Source organism: Mesoplodon mirus, assembly GCF_964341445.2.
Source record: "Mesoplodon mirus genome assembly, chromosome: 14".
In the NCBI taxonomy this organism is placed as follows: Eukaryota; Metazoa; Chordata; class Mammalia; order Artiodactyla; family Ziphiidae; genus Mesoplodon; species Mesoplodon mirus.
Window position 1 is genome coordinate 86,133,149 of NC_138990.1, and position 19,156 is coordinate 86,152,304.

Below are 19,156 nucleotides of genomic sequence, written 5' to 3' on the forward strand. Positions count from 1 at the left end.
TAAAAGTCTGTGATAAATATGCTCAAGAAAATAGAGAAAAGATAGACAAATTGGAAGAAGGATGGAGAATTTCACCAGAGAATTTGAGGATATAAAAAAATTTAAATGGATATTCTAGAATTAAAAAATACATACCTAAAATTTTAACTCCTAATTTTCTATTCTACTTCTACCAAGGCATTCATTATGTGTTTGTAATAATTACCTTGAAGTTAGGAGGGATATAAGTAGACATAATATTAGGAACCATTTCCAGAATAAACAAAAAGCAAATGTCAATGAAAAAATGAGAAAGAGGTCTTTAAATCTTGTTAAGGGATGATAATTATAGTGTGAGTTTTATATCCACAGCTTCCTGGCTAGTTAAAGCAGAAACAAACATATTTCACTAATCTAGATTTTAAGAAACTTTTTTTCTATATGATGGACAAAGTAAAAGCAATGGTCACTTACAGGAAGGTGTGTGAAGACAGCAAAGGTGCTACGGAGAAAGGCAATGAGGTCTACTAGGTAATCACTAGCTTTGTTGCCCAAATCTCCTGTCATCCAGTCATAGTCAGCCAGCTGTAGAAACTGGTCAATCTTCTGGTTTAAGTTGGTATAAATCTCTTCTTCAGCTGCATGTCTGGCATCCTGTGAAATATGAAATTTGAATAGTCATTCAAAATTCCAGTATAAGCAAAGCAGAAATCTCTGCTTGGAGACATCTAAAACTAAGTAACATAATTGAGAATATCAAGTAATATCACAGTCTCCATTAATTTTTCTTGTTTTCAAAAGCTCAGTAGAGTCCTTTCTATTTTGTATCTGCAAGACAAATTATTATATTGATTCACCAAATAGAGAAACTGCCTTCACTGCCCTCAGCTATCTGCATCCTTTGTACCTTCTTACCTATGTTCAAAACTACACTCATTCTCAGGATCCTATTCTCTTTCTTCTCTTCTGGGATTCCAAGAACCTCCCTTCCTGCAATATCAACCTCTCTTATAGTTGCTAGTCTCTTCACTTTGCTTATTTTCAGTATCCTGAAGTTTCTAATTTAATGCTGTATGTTCCCACTAGTTACTATCCTACCTTTCTAGATTCTTTATAATCAAGTTTCTTCAAAGATTGGCACACATTTCCTAAAATATGCTCTAATTAACAATAGTCCTGAAGAATGCTTAAATGACAGCAAAAAAGTTCCTAGATGAATTAAGTCTGAGAAACCCAGTTTAAAAGAGTCTTGATTTACACTGGCATATAAAAGGCTCTAAGAAGTGTTATGGGACTAAAGCTTCACGAAAAACATTTTTAGGACAAAACAGTCTACGCTGCAATCTAACAATCCATCAACATGGATTGGTCCAGGGTAATCCATGACCGCCAGGCTACTATATCCAATATCCATTTTTCAGTCTCATCTTACCCTGTTCTCTGTTGGCTTTCAGGACATAGTTTTACTTTTACTTTTCTGGCCTCTAATCCTCTCACTCTCGCTGGATGATTTCATCACCTATGGCTTCCACTATATCTGTCCAAACCCTTTCTTCTTAAAGACCCATATTTCTGATTGTTTCCTGCATTATGGCTCACAGAAACTTTGAATACTGTTAAGTCCAGGACAAGAATAATCATAATTCCCACTCTTCACCTGTTCATTTCAGGCCAAGGCAGAGATTTAAGCAACATATTAGATTCCATTCATTCCTTCACAGTCACGGTGTCCTACAAATTCTAACCCCAAAATTTTACTCAAACTCATACCCTCCTCTCCATCTTCACCTTTTTAATGGCTGCATAATTTTACTGGTATTCACATACTATAATATAGGCATTGACTATGTTTACTTATATGAACACACTTCTAAGAGCATTTCTCTGCTTACATACTTACTTGTATGATAATTTAATAGTCCTTGAATTCCCATTTTACTGTTTTCTTTTAATTAATAAACATTATTTTCTAGAAATCTGGGATTAAAGAAAAATTGAGCAGAAAGTACAGAGCATTTGCAGATACTGCCCGCCATCCCCCTCCCACTGTTTCCCCTATTTAAAAAACCTTGCATTAGTGTGGAACATTTGTTACAATAGATGAACCGATATTGATATTTTATTATTAACTAAAGTTCACAGTTTGCATCAGGGTTTACTATTTGTGTTGTACAGTTCCATGGGTACTTACAAATGGATAATGTCATGTATTCACTATTACAGAATAGTACAGAATAGTTTTTTTGCCATAAAAATCCACTCTATCCATCCCTCCCTTGCTCATCCCCCAAATCCTGGAAACAAACCATCTTTTTACTTTCTCCAGAACTTTGCCTTTCTACAATGTCTTATACTGGGAAGCATGTATGTAGCTGATTGGCTTATTTTACTTAGCAATGTGCAGTTAATTTTCCTCCATGTCTTTCTATGGCTTGATAGTTCATTCATTTTCATCACTGAATAATATTCCATTGTCAGGATGTATCATAGTTTGTTTATCCATTTACCTATTGAAGGACATCTTCATAGCTTCTGAGTGTAGTCAATTTTGAAAAATGCTGCTGTAATGATTTATGTGTAAGTTTTTGTGTAGCTTAACATTTCAGTTCACTTGGATAGTTACCAAGAAGCATGACTGGTGAATTGCATGGGAAGACTATTTCTGTTTAGCCTTGTAAGAAACTGACAAATTGTCTTCCAAAATAACATTACCATTTTGTATTAGCACCAGCAATGAATGAGAGCTGCTATTGCTCCAGCATTTGTTGTCAGTGTTTTCAGTTTTAGCCTTTTTAAGAATTGTACAATGGTATCTCACTGTTGTTTTAACTTATAACTCCCTCTCCATCCTTTGGTGTGGTATTCGGATCTTTTGCCCATTTTTAAAGTGAACCCACATTAAACCCACTTTTTAATTTTCTTATTGTTGACTTTTACCCATTCTTTGTATATTTTGGATATAAGTCCTTTATTAGATATGCATTTTACAAACACTTTTCTCCTTCTTTTCATTCTTTTAACAGTGTCTTTTCTACAGCAGAAGTTTTTCATTTTAATGAAGTCCATCTTATCAGTATTTTCTTTGATGGATCGTGTTCTGGTTGCTGTACCTTAAGTCATAGCCAAACCCAAGGTTACCAACATTTTCCCTTATGTTATCTTCTAAGAGTTTTATAGTGCTGTGTTTCACATGTAAGTCTTTGATCCCTTTTGAGTTAATTTTTAACTCAACTCAAATTTTTTTGAGTTTAACTCAAACTCAAATTTTTAACTCAATTTTAAAGTGTAACATCTGTGTCTAGGTTCTTTTTTTTTTTCTTTTTTGCAGGTGGATGTCGAGTTGTTTCAACATTTATTGAAAACACTTTCATTTCTCCATTAAACTGAGTTTACTGCATGTTAACAATCAGTTGACTATATTTGCGAGAGTCTATTTCTGGGCTCCTATGTTGTTCCCTTGACCTAATTATCTTTTTTTTTTTTTTTTTTTTTGCCAATACCACACTGTCTTGATTACTGTAGCTTTCTAGTAAGTCTTGAAGTCAGGTAGTGTCAGTTCTCCAACATTGTTCTCCGTCAATATTGTGTTGACTATTCTGGGTGTTTTGCCTCTCCATATAAACGTTGGAAACAATATGTCAATATCCACAAAATGAGTTGCCGGAAGTTGGACTGGGACTGAATCTTTAGATTAAGTTGAAAAGAACTGGTATCTTGATAAAATATTGAATCTTCTTATCCATGAATATGGAACATATCTCCACTTATGTAGATCTTACTTCTTTGATTACTTTTTATCAGAGTTTTACAGGTTTTCTCACATAGATCTTGTTTATCTTGTTAGATTTATACCTATTTCTTTTTTCAATGTTAATGTAAATAGCATTATGTTATTAATTACAAATTCCAGTTATTTGTTACTGGTATAATGATTAAGCAAATAACTTTTGTATGTCAATTTTATATGCTGAACCTTGCTACATTCATTTATTACTTCCAGCAGTCTTTTTGTTATTGTTAATTCTTTCATATTTTCTACTTAGACAATCATGTCGTCTGTAAACTAAGTCAGTTTTATTTCTGTCTTCCCAGTCTGTAAGTCTTTTATTTCATGGCTTACTGAATGTTGAATAAGAGTGGTATAAAAGGACATTCTGGACTTTTTCATGATTTTAGCAGGAAAGTTTCTAGTTTCTCACTATCAGGTATGATGTTATTTGTAGGACTTTTGTAGATGTTCTTTACCAAGTTGAGGACGTTCCCCTTCTATTATAGTTAGCTGAGAGGTTTTTATCATGAATAGGTGTTGGATTTTGTCAAATGCATTTTCTATATCTATTAATATGATTTTATAATTGTTCTTCTTTAGCCCATTAATGTGATGAATTACAATACGTGATTTTTGATGTTGAATAAGCCTTGCAGACCCACTTGGTGGCAGTGTAAAATTCTGATACATTGTTGGATTCAATTTCATAATATTTTGTTGAGGATTCTGCATCTAAGTTCATGAGAAATATGAGTCTGTAGTTTTCCTTTCCTGCAATGTCTGGTTGGTATTATGGTAATGCTAGCCTCATAGAGTGAGTTACGTAGTATTCTCTCTGCTTCTATTTCCTGGAAAATATTATAGAGAAGTGGTGAAATTTCATCCTTAAATATTAGGTAGAATTTCTTTCAGCTTAATTAGCGTATAACTGCCAAGTTGTAAGATATTTAAAATGAAAAACATAATTACTAAATATAGGTATACACTGCAAAAGGATTCCCCACATCAAGTTAATTAACACAGCTATCACCTCACATATTTACTTTTTTGTTTGTTTGTTTTGGTGGGAACACTGAAGTTCTACTCTCTTAGCAATTATCATTTATACAATAGTGTAATCAACTATAGGCACATTGTTATATACTAGATGCTCAGACTATTCATCTTACAATTGAAAGCTTGTACCCTTTTATCAACCTCTATTTCTTCACCCCTCAGCCCTGGCAATAATGTTTCTACTCTCTGTTTCTATGAGTTCAACTTTTTTTGTTAGATTCCACATATAAATGATACCATGAAGTATTTGTCTATCTGGTTTATTTCATTTTGCATAATGCCTTCTAGGTTCATCCATGTTTTTGCAACCGATCAGGATTTTCTTCTTTTTTAATGGCTGAATAATATTCCACTGTGTGTATGGTGTGTGTGTGTGTGCGCATAATTTAGCTATTCATCCATTAAGAGACACTTAGGTTGTTTCCATATCTTGACTATTTTGATTAATGCTGTAATGAATGTGGAAATATACATAAGTCTTCAAGATATTGATTCCTTTGAATATACACCCAGAAGTAGAATTGCTGGATCACATGGTAGTTCTATTTTTAATTTCTTCAGGAACCTCCATACTGTTTCCATAGTGGCTGTACCAGCTTACATTCCCACCAACAGTACACAAGGGTTCCCTTTTCTCCACATCCTTACCAGCATTTGTTATCTCTTGTGTCTGTTTTCTTTAATAGAAGTATAGTCGATTTACAATGTTAAGTTAGTTTCTGGTGTACAGCAAAGTACAGCTATACATATATATATATATATATATATATATATATACACACACACTACACACACACACACACACACACATATATGTATATTCTTTTCCATTATGGTTTATTACAAGATATTGAATATAGTTCCCTATGCTATACAGTAGGACTTCTTTATTTATCTATTTTATATATAGTAGTTTGTATATGCTAATCCCAAACTCCTAATTTATCCTTCCCCCATCCCCTTTCCCCCTTGGTAACCATAAGTTTGTTTCCTATGTCTGTGGGTCTACTTCTGTTTTGTAAATAAGTTCATTTGTATCATATTTTGGATTCCACATATAAGTGATATATGGCATTTGCCTTTCTCTGTCTGGTTTACTTTATTTACTAGTATGATAATCTCTAGATCCATCCGTGTTGCTGCAAATGGCATTATTTCGTTCTTTTTTATGGCTGAGTAGTATTCCATTGTATATATATACCACGTCTTCTTTAACCACTGATCTGTTGATGGACATTTAGGTTGCTTCCATGTCTTGGCTATTGTAAATAGTGCACTATGAACACTGGGGTGCATGTATATTTTCAAATTAGAATTTTCTCTGGATATATACCCTATCTCTTATCTTTTTGATGATACCACTCTAATGTGTAAGGTAATATCTCACTGTAGTTTTGATTTGCATTTCCTTCAAGATTTGTGATGTTGAATATCTTTTCATTTACATGTTGCTCATTTGTATGTGTTCTTTGGAAAAATGTCTATTCAGTTCCTCTGCCTATTTTTTAATCAGATTGTTTTTTTGCTATTGAGTTGTATGAGTTCTTTGTATTTTTGGGATATTAACCTCTTACCAGATACATGATTTGCAAATATTTTCTCCCATTCCATTGGTTGATTTTTCATTCTGTTGATGATTTCTTTGCTGTACAGAAAGTTTTTAGTTTGATGAAGTCCCACTTGTTTATTCTTGATTTTATTGCCTTTGCTTTTGGTGTCAACTCCAAAAAATCACCTCCAAGACCAATGTCAAAGAAGTTACCCCCTATGTTTTCTTCTAGGAGTGTTATGGATTCAGTCTTACATTCAAGTGTCTAATCCATTTTGAGTTGATTTGTGCCTATGGTATAAGACAGAGATCCAGTTTTATTCTTTTGCATGTGGCTGTCCAGTTTCACCAAAACCACTTATTTAAGAAACTATCCTTTCCTCATTGTATATTCTTGGCCCCTTTGTCATAAATTAATCAACCATATATGTACAGACTTATTTCTGGGATCTCCAATCTGTTCCATTTATCTATGTGTCTGTTTGTAGGCCAATACCATACTGTTTTCATTATGATAGCTTTATAATATAATTTGAAATCAGGAAGTGTGTTGTTTCCAGCTTTGTTCTTTCTCAAGATTGCTTTGGATTTTCAGTCTTTTGTGGTTCCATACAAATTTTAATATTTTTTTTCAATTTCTGTAAAAAAAAGTACCATTTTGATAGGGATTGCATTGAATCTGTAGTTCACTTTGGGTAGCTTGGACATTTTAACAATATTAATTCTTCCAATTAATGAACATTGAATACCTTTCCATTTACTTGTGTCTTGTTCAACTTCTTTCAACTGGGCCTGGTGTTTTCTATTTTCGAAAGCCATTAATTATTGATTCAATTTCTTCAACAGATATAAGGCTATTTAGATTATTACTCCTTGTGTGAGTTTTGGTAAATTGTGTCTTTGAAAAAATTGGTTCAATTATGTAGGTTAATTTGTGGATATAGAGTTGTTCATAATATGCCCTTATTAATCTTTTAATGTCCATGGAATCAGTAGTGATGGCCCCTTTTTCATTTATGATATTAGTAATTTGTGTCTTCTCTCTTTTATTATTGGTCAGCCTAACTCAAAGTTTATCAATTTTATTGATCTTTCTAAAAACCCATGTTTGGTTTCATTGGTTTTCTCCTTTGCTTTTCTGTTTTCAATTATTTCTGCTCTAATTTTTCTTTTCTTTTGATTATTTTGGATTTAATTTGCTCTTCTTTCCTTAGTTTCCTAAGGTAGAAGCTTAGATTACTGATTGTGAAATTTCTTCTTTTGGAATTTATGCAATTAATGCTATAAATTTCCCTATAAGCAGTGCTTTCACTGATGCCACAAATTTTAGTAAGTTATACTTTATTTTAATTTAGTACTGTTTAATTTCTCTTGAAACTTTTTCTTTGACCCAAGTGTTTTTCTAAAGTGTGCTGGTTAATCTCCAAATATTTGGGGATTTTCCAGCTATCTTTCTGTTATTTATTTCCAGGGTTTAATTCCATTTGGTCTGAGAGTGAGCTTTATATGATTTTTATTCTTTAAAATTTTTTAAGATGTGCTTTAATACCCAAAACATGGTCTGTCTTGGTGAATGTTCTATGAGCTTGAGAAGAATATGTATTACGCTGTTGTTAGATGAAGTATTCTATAAATATCCATTTGATCTAGCTGGTTGATAGCACCATTCAGTTCAACAATATCCTTACTAATTTTCTACCTCCTTGATCTGTCAATTACTGATAGAGGGGTTTACTCAGAGATTTTATCAGGAAGAGATGTAGCCTTACATAAAATACCTTTTTAGTATCTTTTCAAATACTCATACATTTTTTCTCACCTGATCTATTACAGTAGTGAATAATTTTAAACAACTTTCTAATACTAATCATCCTTGCATTCTTAACATTACTTTATTCCTGCTTTCTATGCACTTCTGGATTTTGTTTGATATTTTATTATTTATGATTTTTACATCAACATTTGTCTTTAATTGTTCAGGGATTTTATGGTTTCTCTAGTTTTCTTTTTAAACTTAATTTCAGCTACTATATTTTTTCCATAGTTTTAACACCTTTATTAAATCTAGTAACTTTCATAAAGAGTCTGGCACACCTGAGGGAACCATGAGCTTATTAAATATTAGCTAACCTCATTTTATGACCAAATCTCTTTTTCTGTTGCTCTAATATTTATTTTATCAATTGCTATTATCTTTTTTTTAAACCTCTTTATTGGAGTATAATTGCTTTACAATGGTGTGTTAGATTCTGCTTTACAACAAAGTGAATCAGCTGTACATATACATATATCCCCATATCTCCTCCCTCTTGCATCTCCCTCCCACCCTCCCTATACCACCCCTCCAGGTGGACACAAAGCTCTGAGCTGATCTCCCTGTGCTATGGGGCTGCTTCCCGCTAGCTATCTACCTTACGTTTGGTAGTGTACATATGTCCGTGCCACTCTCTCACTTCATCCCAGCTTACCCTTTTCCCTCCCCATGTCCTCAAGTCCATTCTCTACGTCTGAGTCTTTATTCCTTCCAGCCCCTAGGGTCTTCAGAACTTTTTTTTTTTTTTTTTTTTTTTTAGTTTTTGAATCATTGTTGTGTTGACTTCACAAAAATTAACTGAGATATTTTCCATTTTTCTCTATGGTATGGAGTAGTTTAAATTATACAGAAATTATCTGTTTCATGAAAGCCTGAATGAATTCACTGGTAAAATCATGTGAATCTTCCCCAGTTTTAAGAAGTCTTTAATAACTTTTTCATTTTTTTATAGTTATGTCAATTTTCTTTATCTTCTTTTCTTTTTTTAATATTTATTTATTTAGTTGGTTGCAATGGGTCTTATTTGCAGCATGTGGGCTACTTAGTTGTGGCTCACTGGCTCCTTAGCTCCAGCACACAGGCTCCTTAGTTGTGGCATGCACCTGGGATCTAGTTCCCTGACCAAGGATTGAACCCGGGCCCCCTGCATTGGGAGTGCCGAGTTTTATCCACTGCGCCACCAGGGAAGTCCTCTTTATCTTCCTGAATCACTTTTTTAATCACATATTTTCCTATAGATCATCAAATTTATTAGCACAGAGTTATACAAACTATTCTGAGTATTTCATTTCCTCTGATTATGAATTTCAAGTAATTGTGATTTATTTATTCCTTCCTTTCTTTTTTCTTTTATCCTTCTTTTCCTGCATTCCATCCTTTTTTCATTCCTTCCTTCCTTCCTTCTAGTTAGGCAAAGTAAATGATTATTTTTAAAATTGCAACACACCCTTGCTTGAAGTCTCTCAAAGACTTTAGTAGAATAAAGTCCAAATTATCTATCATTATAAAACAAAGTGCTTCACAATTGATATTTACCTACTTCTCTATGTCATTGCTACCCTTATTCTACACCAAAGAAGTATGATTTTATTTCATTATTTCATCTTTTTACATGAAGTTGCCTCACCTAAAAATGTCCCTTACTCCTTCCTGATCCTTTCTCCACCTGGACACCTCCTGCTGGTCCCAAGATACTCCTGCTGGACACTTCCTACTGGGCCTTTTCTGGTAAGTCTTCCCTGAAGGTCTCACAGCTGAGATAAGTACCACTCACCTCTTCTTCTAGACCTGTCAATGTTGATTTCCCTTGGAGCTCAATCCTCACACCTTTTCTCTATCTATATTAAATTCCCAGAGGAAAGCCAGCTCCATGGCATAAAATACCATCTTTACACTTATAAATTCTAAATTTTTATGTCCAGCTATGACTTTATCCTGTCAATTTAATCTCTATGATAAATGACTAATAAATACCTCAAGCTTAATATGTGAAAAATGGAAATCTTGATTCTACTGCCACTCCCCAAAACTGTTATTTTCTCGCTGTTCCCCATCTTAGTTAATCCAGTTTGCTTAGTTTAAGTATCTTGGAATTATCCTTGACTCCATTCTTTCTCTTATAATCTCATACTTAATCTAGCAATAAAACTTGCCATCTCTATGTTCAGAAATATTTCTTACCACTTCCAACCCTACCACTGTAGTCCAAGTGACCATTATCTCTTACCTAGACTACTGCAATGACCTTCAAATTGGATTCTCTTCTTCCTCTCTTACTGACTTATAGTATATTTTCCACATAGCAACTAGGGTTACCCATCATAAATCAGGTTATCACCACCATTTCCAATCTTCTAATGACCTCATATTTCATTTCAAAATAAAATATAAAGTATTTACTGGTGCCGACAAATCCAGAAATCATATGACTCCTGATGATCTTGTCTCTTACCACCCTTACCAATGATAAATACATCATGGCCAGACTGACCCCCTTGCATACTATCACCTTGAATACACCAATACCTTCTACCATATTGTTACCGCTGACTGGACTGCTTATCTATCAGAAATCCAAGTGATTCAATTTCTTATTTCATTCAGGTCATTTATTTTTCTTCCTAGCTCTTACCACTATCTGACATTATATTAAATTTTTTGTTTGTGTATCATCTATCACCCTCACTAGAATATATGCTGTGTAAAGTCAGGAGACTGGTTTATTGCCTGGTATGTAGCAGATGCTTTATAAAAACCTGGAGAATCAGTGAGAGATTTAATGTATTTATTATATTATTTTTTGCACAGTTCTTTATAGAACTTACAGTGTTTGTCTTCCCCGTAGATTATAAACTCTAAATCCAAGGACTAAGTATTTTCTCTTCCATATTTTATAGTAGGTACCCGAGCAATATTTGTGATGGGGTAAATTAATAGATACCTTCATTCTCTTTTGTAAGTGAGGGAATTCTTATAAACAAGGAAAGTTAAGGATACCAGCTTGATTAGGTCATATATGGTAGAAACAAAAAGGAACTCTGCAAGAAAATACCTTGAAGACCTTCTGATTGTTTTTGCCCCTTTTTCAGCATTAAGGTTTCCATCTGTAAGTGAAAGTTTTCTGGAAACAGTAGCTTAGGAAAATACACAATATGTAGCTGTTATAATTGCCATGTTTATACTGAGTTCTGGGTTAGCTGGTCTGAAACAGTCCTGGTAAAAATAAACTTTCAATGTGTTTTAAGCAATCAGTGTTTCCAATAAGCCCTGTCAACATGACCTTTAGTGGTCTCCAGAACTTCTCCTTTACTAAGTATTTAACTGGCTGCTCAACCTCTATGGCTTCCTGTCTGCCTTTAATTTTCCCTCAGCAATTTTAATGCTGGAACAACAAAATACACAAGCCACCCTTTGGGAGGATTTCTGACCATAATTTGAAAAGCCCTTGAAATAAGAAAATTGAGATGGATTAGGGGAAGAATAGCAGTACATATTACATATTCCCCATAGGATAAACAAGTATAAATAAACATCACATTCTAACTCTCTAACTCCTATTTTCTATTGAATACTTAACTATAAGCATCTCCCTCATTTTCTTTCCTAGAGAAATTTTGGCTTCCACATGTAGAAATATTTTTGATAAAATTATTACCCAGGCCCCATAATAATGCTAATATTAAGAGTACTTATAATTCCTTTAAACTATCTAAGGAAGGTCATCCTGAAATTCTTAAAGCTCTTGTCATATTTTCATACTAATAGTTGGGGTCTCTTTATGAAATAAGCCTTTCCCTCACTAAAATTGTCAGTATTACTACAAGGAGACATCATTGAAAAGTTTACAAGTAAAGGTACCAACATAATATCATGCATAATTAATTCTGTTGTAAGTAATTTTATAGGGAATTTGAAACAACCCATGGTCACATCATGAATGTGTAACTCATCTAGCAGCTAACCTAATCATAAACATAGATAAAGAATACCTTGTTGTTACACATCTCACTTTTTCCGTTTTTTCAGCTTCACTGAGGTACAATTGAAAACAAAATTATAAGACATTTAAAATACATATTGTGGTGATTTGATATACAAATATATTGTGAAAGGATTTCTTTTCTATCATCTAGTTATTTAACACATTCATCACCTCACATATTTATCTTTTTTTTTTAGTAAGAACATTTAAGTTCTATCCTCTTAGCAAATATTATACAATACAGTATTATCACCTATAGAAACCATGTTTTACATTAGATCCTCAGACCTTATTCCTCTTATAGCTGAAAGTCTGTACCCCTTTTACCAACTTTTCTCTATTGCCAAACCCACTCTCCCAGTACCTGGCAACCACTTTTCTACTCTCTGTTTCTATGAGTTTGAATTTTTTTAAGATTCAAGTGGCAGGATTTCTTCATTTTACATGACTGAATAATATTCATATATACATCTATATACACACATACACACATATATATGGATACATATATGGAGAATATGTATATAACATTTTCTTTATCCATTTATCTGTTGATGAATACTTAGGTTGTTTCCATATCTTGGCTATTATGATTAATTCTGCAGTGAACATGGAAGTATACATAACTCTTCAAGATAATGATTTCGATTCTTTTTAATACACACTCAGAAGCAGAAATGCCAGATCACACAGTAGTTCTATTTTTAATTTCTTGAAGAAGCTCCATACTGTTTTCCATAGTGGCTGTACCAGCTTACATTCCCACCAACAGTGTACAAGGTTCCCTTCTCTCCACATCCTTGCCAGTATATGTTATCTCTTGTATTTTTGATGATAGCCATTCTAACATGTGTTTATCTCAGGTATTATCTCACTGTGGTTTTGACTTGCTTTTACTGAAAAGACTATCCTGTCCTCATTGTATATTCTTGGCCCCTTTGTCATAAATTAATTGACAATATATGCATAGATATATTACTGGGTTCTCCAGTCTGTTCCACTGATCTGTGTATCTGTATGTATGCCAATACCATACCGCTTTGATTACTATAGCTTTATAATATAATTTGAAATCAGGAAGTGTGATGCTTCTAGCTTTGTTCTTCTCTCTCAAGATTGCTTTGGCCAGGATCTTTCATATATTTTTCTTGGAACAGAAAAAAGAGCAGATCATACCAACAATTTTTTTTTCTTTTTTTTTTTTGTGGTACGCGGACCTCTCACCACTGTGGCCCCCCCGTTGCGGAGCACAGGCTCCGGACGCGCAGTCCCAGCAGCCATGGCTCACGGGCCCAGCCGCTCCACGGCATGTGGGATCCTCCCAGACCGAGGCATGAACCTGCATCCCCTGCATCGGCAGGCGGACCCTCAACCACTGCGCCACCAGGGAAGCCCACCAACAATTTTTATATGTCTTAAAATATAATAAACAATATGAATCAAATTGGATTTCTTCTCTTAAATCCATTCTCAAGGGAAGGTACCAATAAATAGGGAAAGAGAACAAAATGATCGAAAAAAGGAGGTACCATAAACATAAATCATGATTTCAACTCTATCGCTTCATATCTAATTAACACATTCTAGATTTCAAAATGGTGACATAGATTTGTTTCAGAACTAAAATAATCAAACAATAACAAACTCCCAAAGCATACATGTTGGCCATTATGTCAGAATCTCCCATTTCAGTTTAAGATATTGCCCTGTTACTCTTTCTGCTTAATATTTATTTAAAGCTCACATGGCAATATAAATGAGTTTCCTAAGGCTCTTTACTCTCCAGAAACTCATCTACCATCAAGTCTTCTTTTGCCCTTGAAGAGTGTCATTTTTTCCATTTAATCCAACACTGCATCAAAACTAGTCCTGTGGCCTTGTAAGATGATTATAAAATTGCTAACTACAATAGCAAGGGACAGAAATTCCTCACTAAAATGTATAGTTAAAAGAAAAAAAAACTGGACCCGGGACACAGAAAAGAAAGGATAGCTAAATTAAAATTTTTAAATTGCTGTTGATTTCAGCTGCAAACACTGTTTTCTAGACCATACTTAAAAATACTTGACTGTCAGGTGGTGAACTGAGGAAATAGTCATTTTCATGAATGAAATATAAGGAAGATTTAGTGGACACAGCTGTAGACCATTTTTAGTTTAAACACCCCAAAATTAGCATTGGTATTTGTTTTCCTAAGGAAATCATAAGGACTTATTCTGAAGACCATGTATGACTTATGGGAGAAACAAAGACGTGTTAGGTAGAATGCCCCAGCACACCAGAAGCACTTCTACAGTAATGTAGGGCTTTCTCACCTTAAAAGTCGTGGTGCCATACAGCTTGGTGGTGTGGACGGTCTCTGGAAGCACATTAGTGATATTGGTGATGAATTCTTCCAAGTACTTACAGGATTTCTCCAAGTGTGTCGTATTGATAATAATCTGCACAAGCTAGAAAATAACAAGAACATGTAAGAATAATTTGACTATTCACCCTATGATGAGTGGCTCAATATGAATCTGATGGTATAAGAAAAACAAAAGGCATAATGGCAGAGGCCATCTGTATTCTATAAAAAGTTAATGTTAGAGCACAGGCTTAGGTATCACTTCCTCTGTGAAGACTTCCCTGACTTCCCAAAGCATCTTATATTTCCCCCTAATATAGGAGCAATTGTCACTATTTTATACTTGTTTTCTTCGGTTCAAAATAAAGAGTAAATTAAGATCAAAAACTGATAGCGTTTAGCATAGTACCTGGCAATAAATAATTGCCAAATGCATAAAATAAATGAACTCCAATTAAAAGAACAAGAATGACTGAAATGCCAAGAAGATTCAACATTAGGCATGATGAACACAGGAATGTTGGAACAGGTTGCAGTATATTAACAAACTACATTAGTTTGTGAAAGAAAAAAACATGAGCACTAAAGTCAGAGAAACCAGGGAGCAACTACTTACAAAATTATTGATATTGAGAAAGTTACTTAACTTCTCTAAGCCTCTTTCTTTACCCATAAAATGTTAATAATAATTTCTAAATCACAGACTTATTATGAAAATTAAATATTCTGTAGTTAATACTATTTTCCTTTTCTTACAGAGTAGATCCTTAAACAAGACAGTACTGGTAAGATAAAAACTCATCTATAAATTACTTTGAGAGGAGGATAAGGAAGAATACTACTGTCTGTATAGAATTAAAGTCTGTAAAGCACTGCACAATTCATTTTCTTAGATCATCCTCCCAGCAACCTGAAGAAGTAAGTTAAGTGGACATAATTATTACTTCCATTCTACTATAAGAGAAAAAAGAAAATAGGAACTGATTTACTCTAGATCATGTAACATTAAAACTGGGATTCAAATCCAAGTAATCAACAAGCTTCAAGTTATGGACCTCATTCAGATTCGATGGAGAAATTAAACCCTTTACATACAAGCAAAAGTTAAGAGAATTCAGCACCACCAAACCAGCTTTACAACAAATGCTAAAGGAACTTCTCTAGGAAGGATACAAAAGAGAAGGAAAAGACCTACAAAAACAAACCCCAAACAACTAAGAAAATGGTAATAGGAACACACATATCGATAATTACCTTAAATGTAACTGGATTAAATGCTGCATCCAAAAGACGTAGACTGGCTGAATGGATACAAAAACAAAACCTATACATATACTGTCTACAAGAGACCCACTTCAGACCTAGGGACACATACAGACTGAAAGGGAAGGGATGGAAAAAGATATTCCATGCAAATGGAAATCAAAAAAAGCTGGAGTAGCAATTTTCATATCAAACAAAATAGACTTTAAAATAAAGACTATTACAAGAGACAAAGAAGGACACTACAAAATGATCAAGGTATCAATACAAGAAGAAGATATAACAATTGTAAATATTAATGCACCCAGCATAGGAGCACCTCAATACATAAGGCAAATGCTAATAGCCATAAAAGGGGGAATCAACAGTAACACATTAGTAGCAGGGGGCTTTAACACCCCACTGTCACCAATGGACAGATCATCCAAAATGAAAATAAATAAGGAAACACAAGCTTTAAATAACATTAAACAAGTTGGACTTAATTGATACTTATATGATATTCCATCCAAAAACAACAGAAGAGACTTTTTTCTCAAGCGCTCAAGGAACATTCTCCAGGATAGATCATATCTTGGGTCACAAATCAAGCCTTGGTAAATTTAAGAAAATTGAAATCATATCAGGTATCTTTTGCGACCACAGCACTATGAGACTGGATATCAATTACAGAAAAAAATCTGTAAAGAATACAAACACATGGAGGCTAAACAATACACTCTTTAATAACTAAGAGATCACTGAAGAAATAAAAGAGGAAATCAAAAAAATACCTAGAAACAAATGACAATGAAAATATGATGACCCAAAACCTATGGGATGCAGCAAAAGCAGTTCTAAGAGGGAAGTTTATAGCAATACAATCTTACCACAAAAAACAAAAAACATCACAAATAAACAAGCTAACCTTACACCTAAAGCAATTAGAGAAAGAAGAACAAAAAACCCCCAAAAGTTAGCAGAAGGCAAGAAATCATAAAGGTCAGATCAGAAATAAAGTAAAAAGAAATGAAGGAAACAATAGCAAAGATCAATAAAACTAAAAGCTGGTTCTTTGAGAAGATAAACAAAATTGATAAACCATTAGCCAGCCTCATCAAGAAAAAAAGGGAGAAGACTCAAATCAACAGAATTAGAAATGAAAAAGGAGAAGTAACAACTGACACTGCAGAAATACAAAGGATCATGAGAGATTACTGCAAGCAACTATAAGCTAAGAAAATGCACAATCTGGAAGAAATGGACAAATTCTTAGAAAAGCACAACATTCCAAGACTGAACCAGGAAGAAATAGAAAATATAAACAGACCAATCATAAGCACTGAAATTGAAACTGTGATGAAAAATCTTCCAACAAACAAAAGCCCAGGACCAGATGGCTTCACAGGCAAATTCTACCAAACATTTAGAGAAGAGCTAACACCTATCCTTCTCAAATTCTTCCAAAATAGAGCAGAGGGAGCAACACGCCAAAACTCATTCTACAAGGCCACCATCACCCTAATACCAAAACCAGACAAAGATGTCACAAAAAAAGAAAACTGCAGGCCAATATCAATGATGAACATACATGCAAAAATCCTCAACAACATACTAGCAAACAGAATCCAACAACACATTAAAAGGATCCTACACCATGATCAAGTGGGGTTTATCCCAAGAATGCAAGGATTCTTCAATATATGCAAATTAATCAATGTGATAAAACATATTAACAAATTCAAGGAGAAAAACCATATGATCATCTCAATAGATGCAGAAAAAGCTTTTGACAAAATTCAACACCCATTTATGATAAAAACCTCTCTAGAGAGTGGCATAGAGGGAACCTACCTCAACATAATAAAGACCATATATGACAAACCCACAGCCAACATCGTTCTGAATGGTGAAAAGCTGAAAGCATTTCCTCTAAGCACAGGAACAAGACAAGGTTACCACTCTTATTCAACATAGTTTTGGAAGTTTTAGCCACAGCAATCAGAGAAGAAAAAGAACTAAAAGGAATCCAATTCAGAAAAGAAGTAAAATGTCACTGTTTGCAGATGACATGGTACTAAAAACAGAGAATCCTAAAGATGCAACCAGAAGACCACTAGAGCTAATCAATGAATTTGGTAGAGTAGCAGGATACAAAATTAATGGACAGAAACCTCTTGCTTTCCTATACACCAATGATGAAAAATCTGAAAGAGAAATTAAGGAAACACTGCCATTAACCACTGCAACAAAAAGAATAAAATATCTAGGAATAAACCTACATAAGGAGACAAAAGACCTGCATGCAGAAAACTATAAGACACTGATGAAAGAAATTAAAGATGATACAAACAGATGGAGAGATATGCCATGTTCTTGGATTGGAAGAATGAACATTGTGAAAATGACTCTACTGCCCAAAGCAATCTACAGATTCAAATCCCTATCAAACTACCAATGGCATTTTTCACAGAACTAGAACAAAAAATTTCACTATTTGTATGGAAGCAAAAAAGACCCCAAATAGCCAAAGCAATCTTGAGAAAGAAAAACGGAGCTGGAGGAATCAGGCTCCCTGAGTTCAGACTACACTACAAAGCTACAGTAATCAAGACAGTATGGTACTGGCACAAAAACAGAAATATAGATCAATGGAACAGGATAGAAAGCCCAGAGATAACCCCACACACATATGGTCACCTTATATTTGATAAAGGAGGCAAGAATATACAATAGAGAAAATACAGCCTCTTCAGTAAGTGGTGCTGGGAAAACTTGACAGCTATGTATAAGAAAATGAAATTAGAATACTTCCAAACACCATACACAAAAATAAACTCAAAATGGATTAAAGACCTAAATGTAAGGCCAGACACTATCAAACTCTTAGAGGAAAACATAAGAAGAACACTCTTTGACATAAATCACAGTAAGATCTTTTTAGGCCCACCTCCTAGAGAAATGGATAAAAAACAAAAATAAACAAATGGGACCTAATGAAACTTAAAACCTTTTGCACAGCAACGGAAACCATAAACAAGATGAAAAGACAACCCTCAGAATAGGAGAAAATATTTGCAAACAAAGCAACTGACAAAGGATTAATCTCCAAAATATACAAGCAGCTCATGCAGCTCAATATCAAAAAAACAAACAACCCAATCCAAAAATGGGCAGAAGACCTAAATAGACATTTTTCTGAAGAAGATATACAGATGGCCAACAAACACATGAAAGAATACTCAACATCACTAATCATTAGACAAATGCAAATCAAAACTGCAATGAGGTATCATCTCACACCAGTCAGAACAGCCATCATCAAAAAATCTACAAACAGTAAATGCTGGAGAGGGTGTGGAGAAAAGGGAACTCTCTTGCACTGTTGGTGGGAATGTAAATTGATACAGGCACTATGG

General features: G+C 34.0%; 1 protein-coding gene across 2 annotated transcripts in view; it reads right to left on the bottom strand.

The window, feature by feature from the left end:
• Nucleotides 1-19,156, bottom strand: part of EXOC6B (exocyst complex component 6B) — a 730,495-nt gene that overhangs the window by 302,352 nt on the left and 408,987 nt on the right. For both annotated transcript variants that reach the window (XM_082642964.1, XM_082642965.1), the window contains exons 17-18: nt 14,464-14,598; nt 454-633 (exon numbers count right to left, since the gene is read on the bottom strand). In XM_082642964.1, coding sequence (XP_082499090.1) covers nt 454-633; nt 14,464-14,598 — 315 coding nt within the window. The remainder of the gene's footprint in view (nt 1-453; nt 634-14,463; nt 14,599-19,156) is intronic.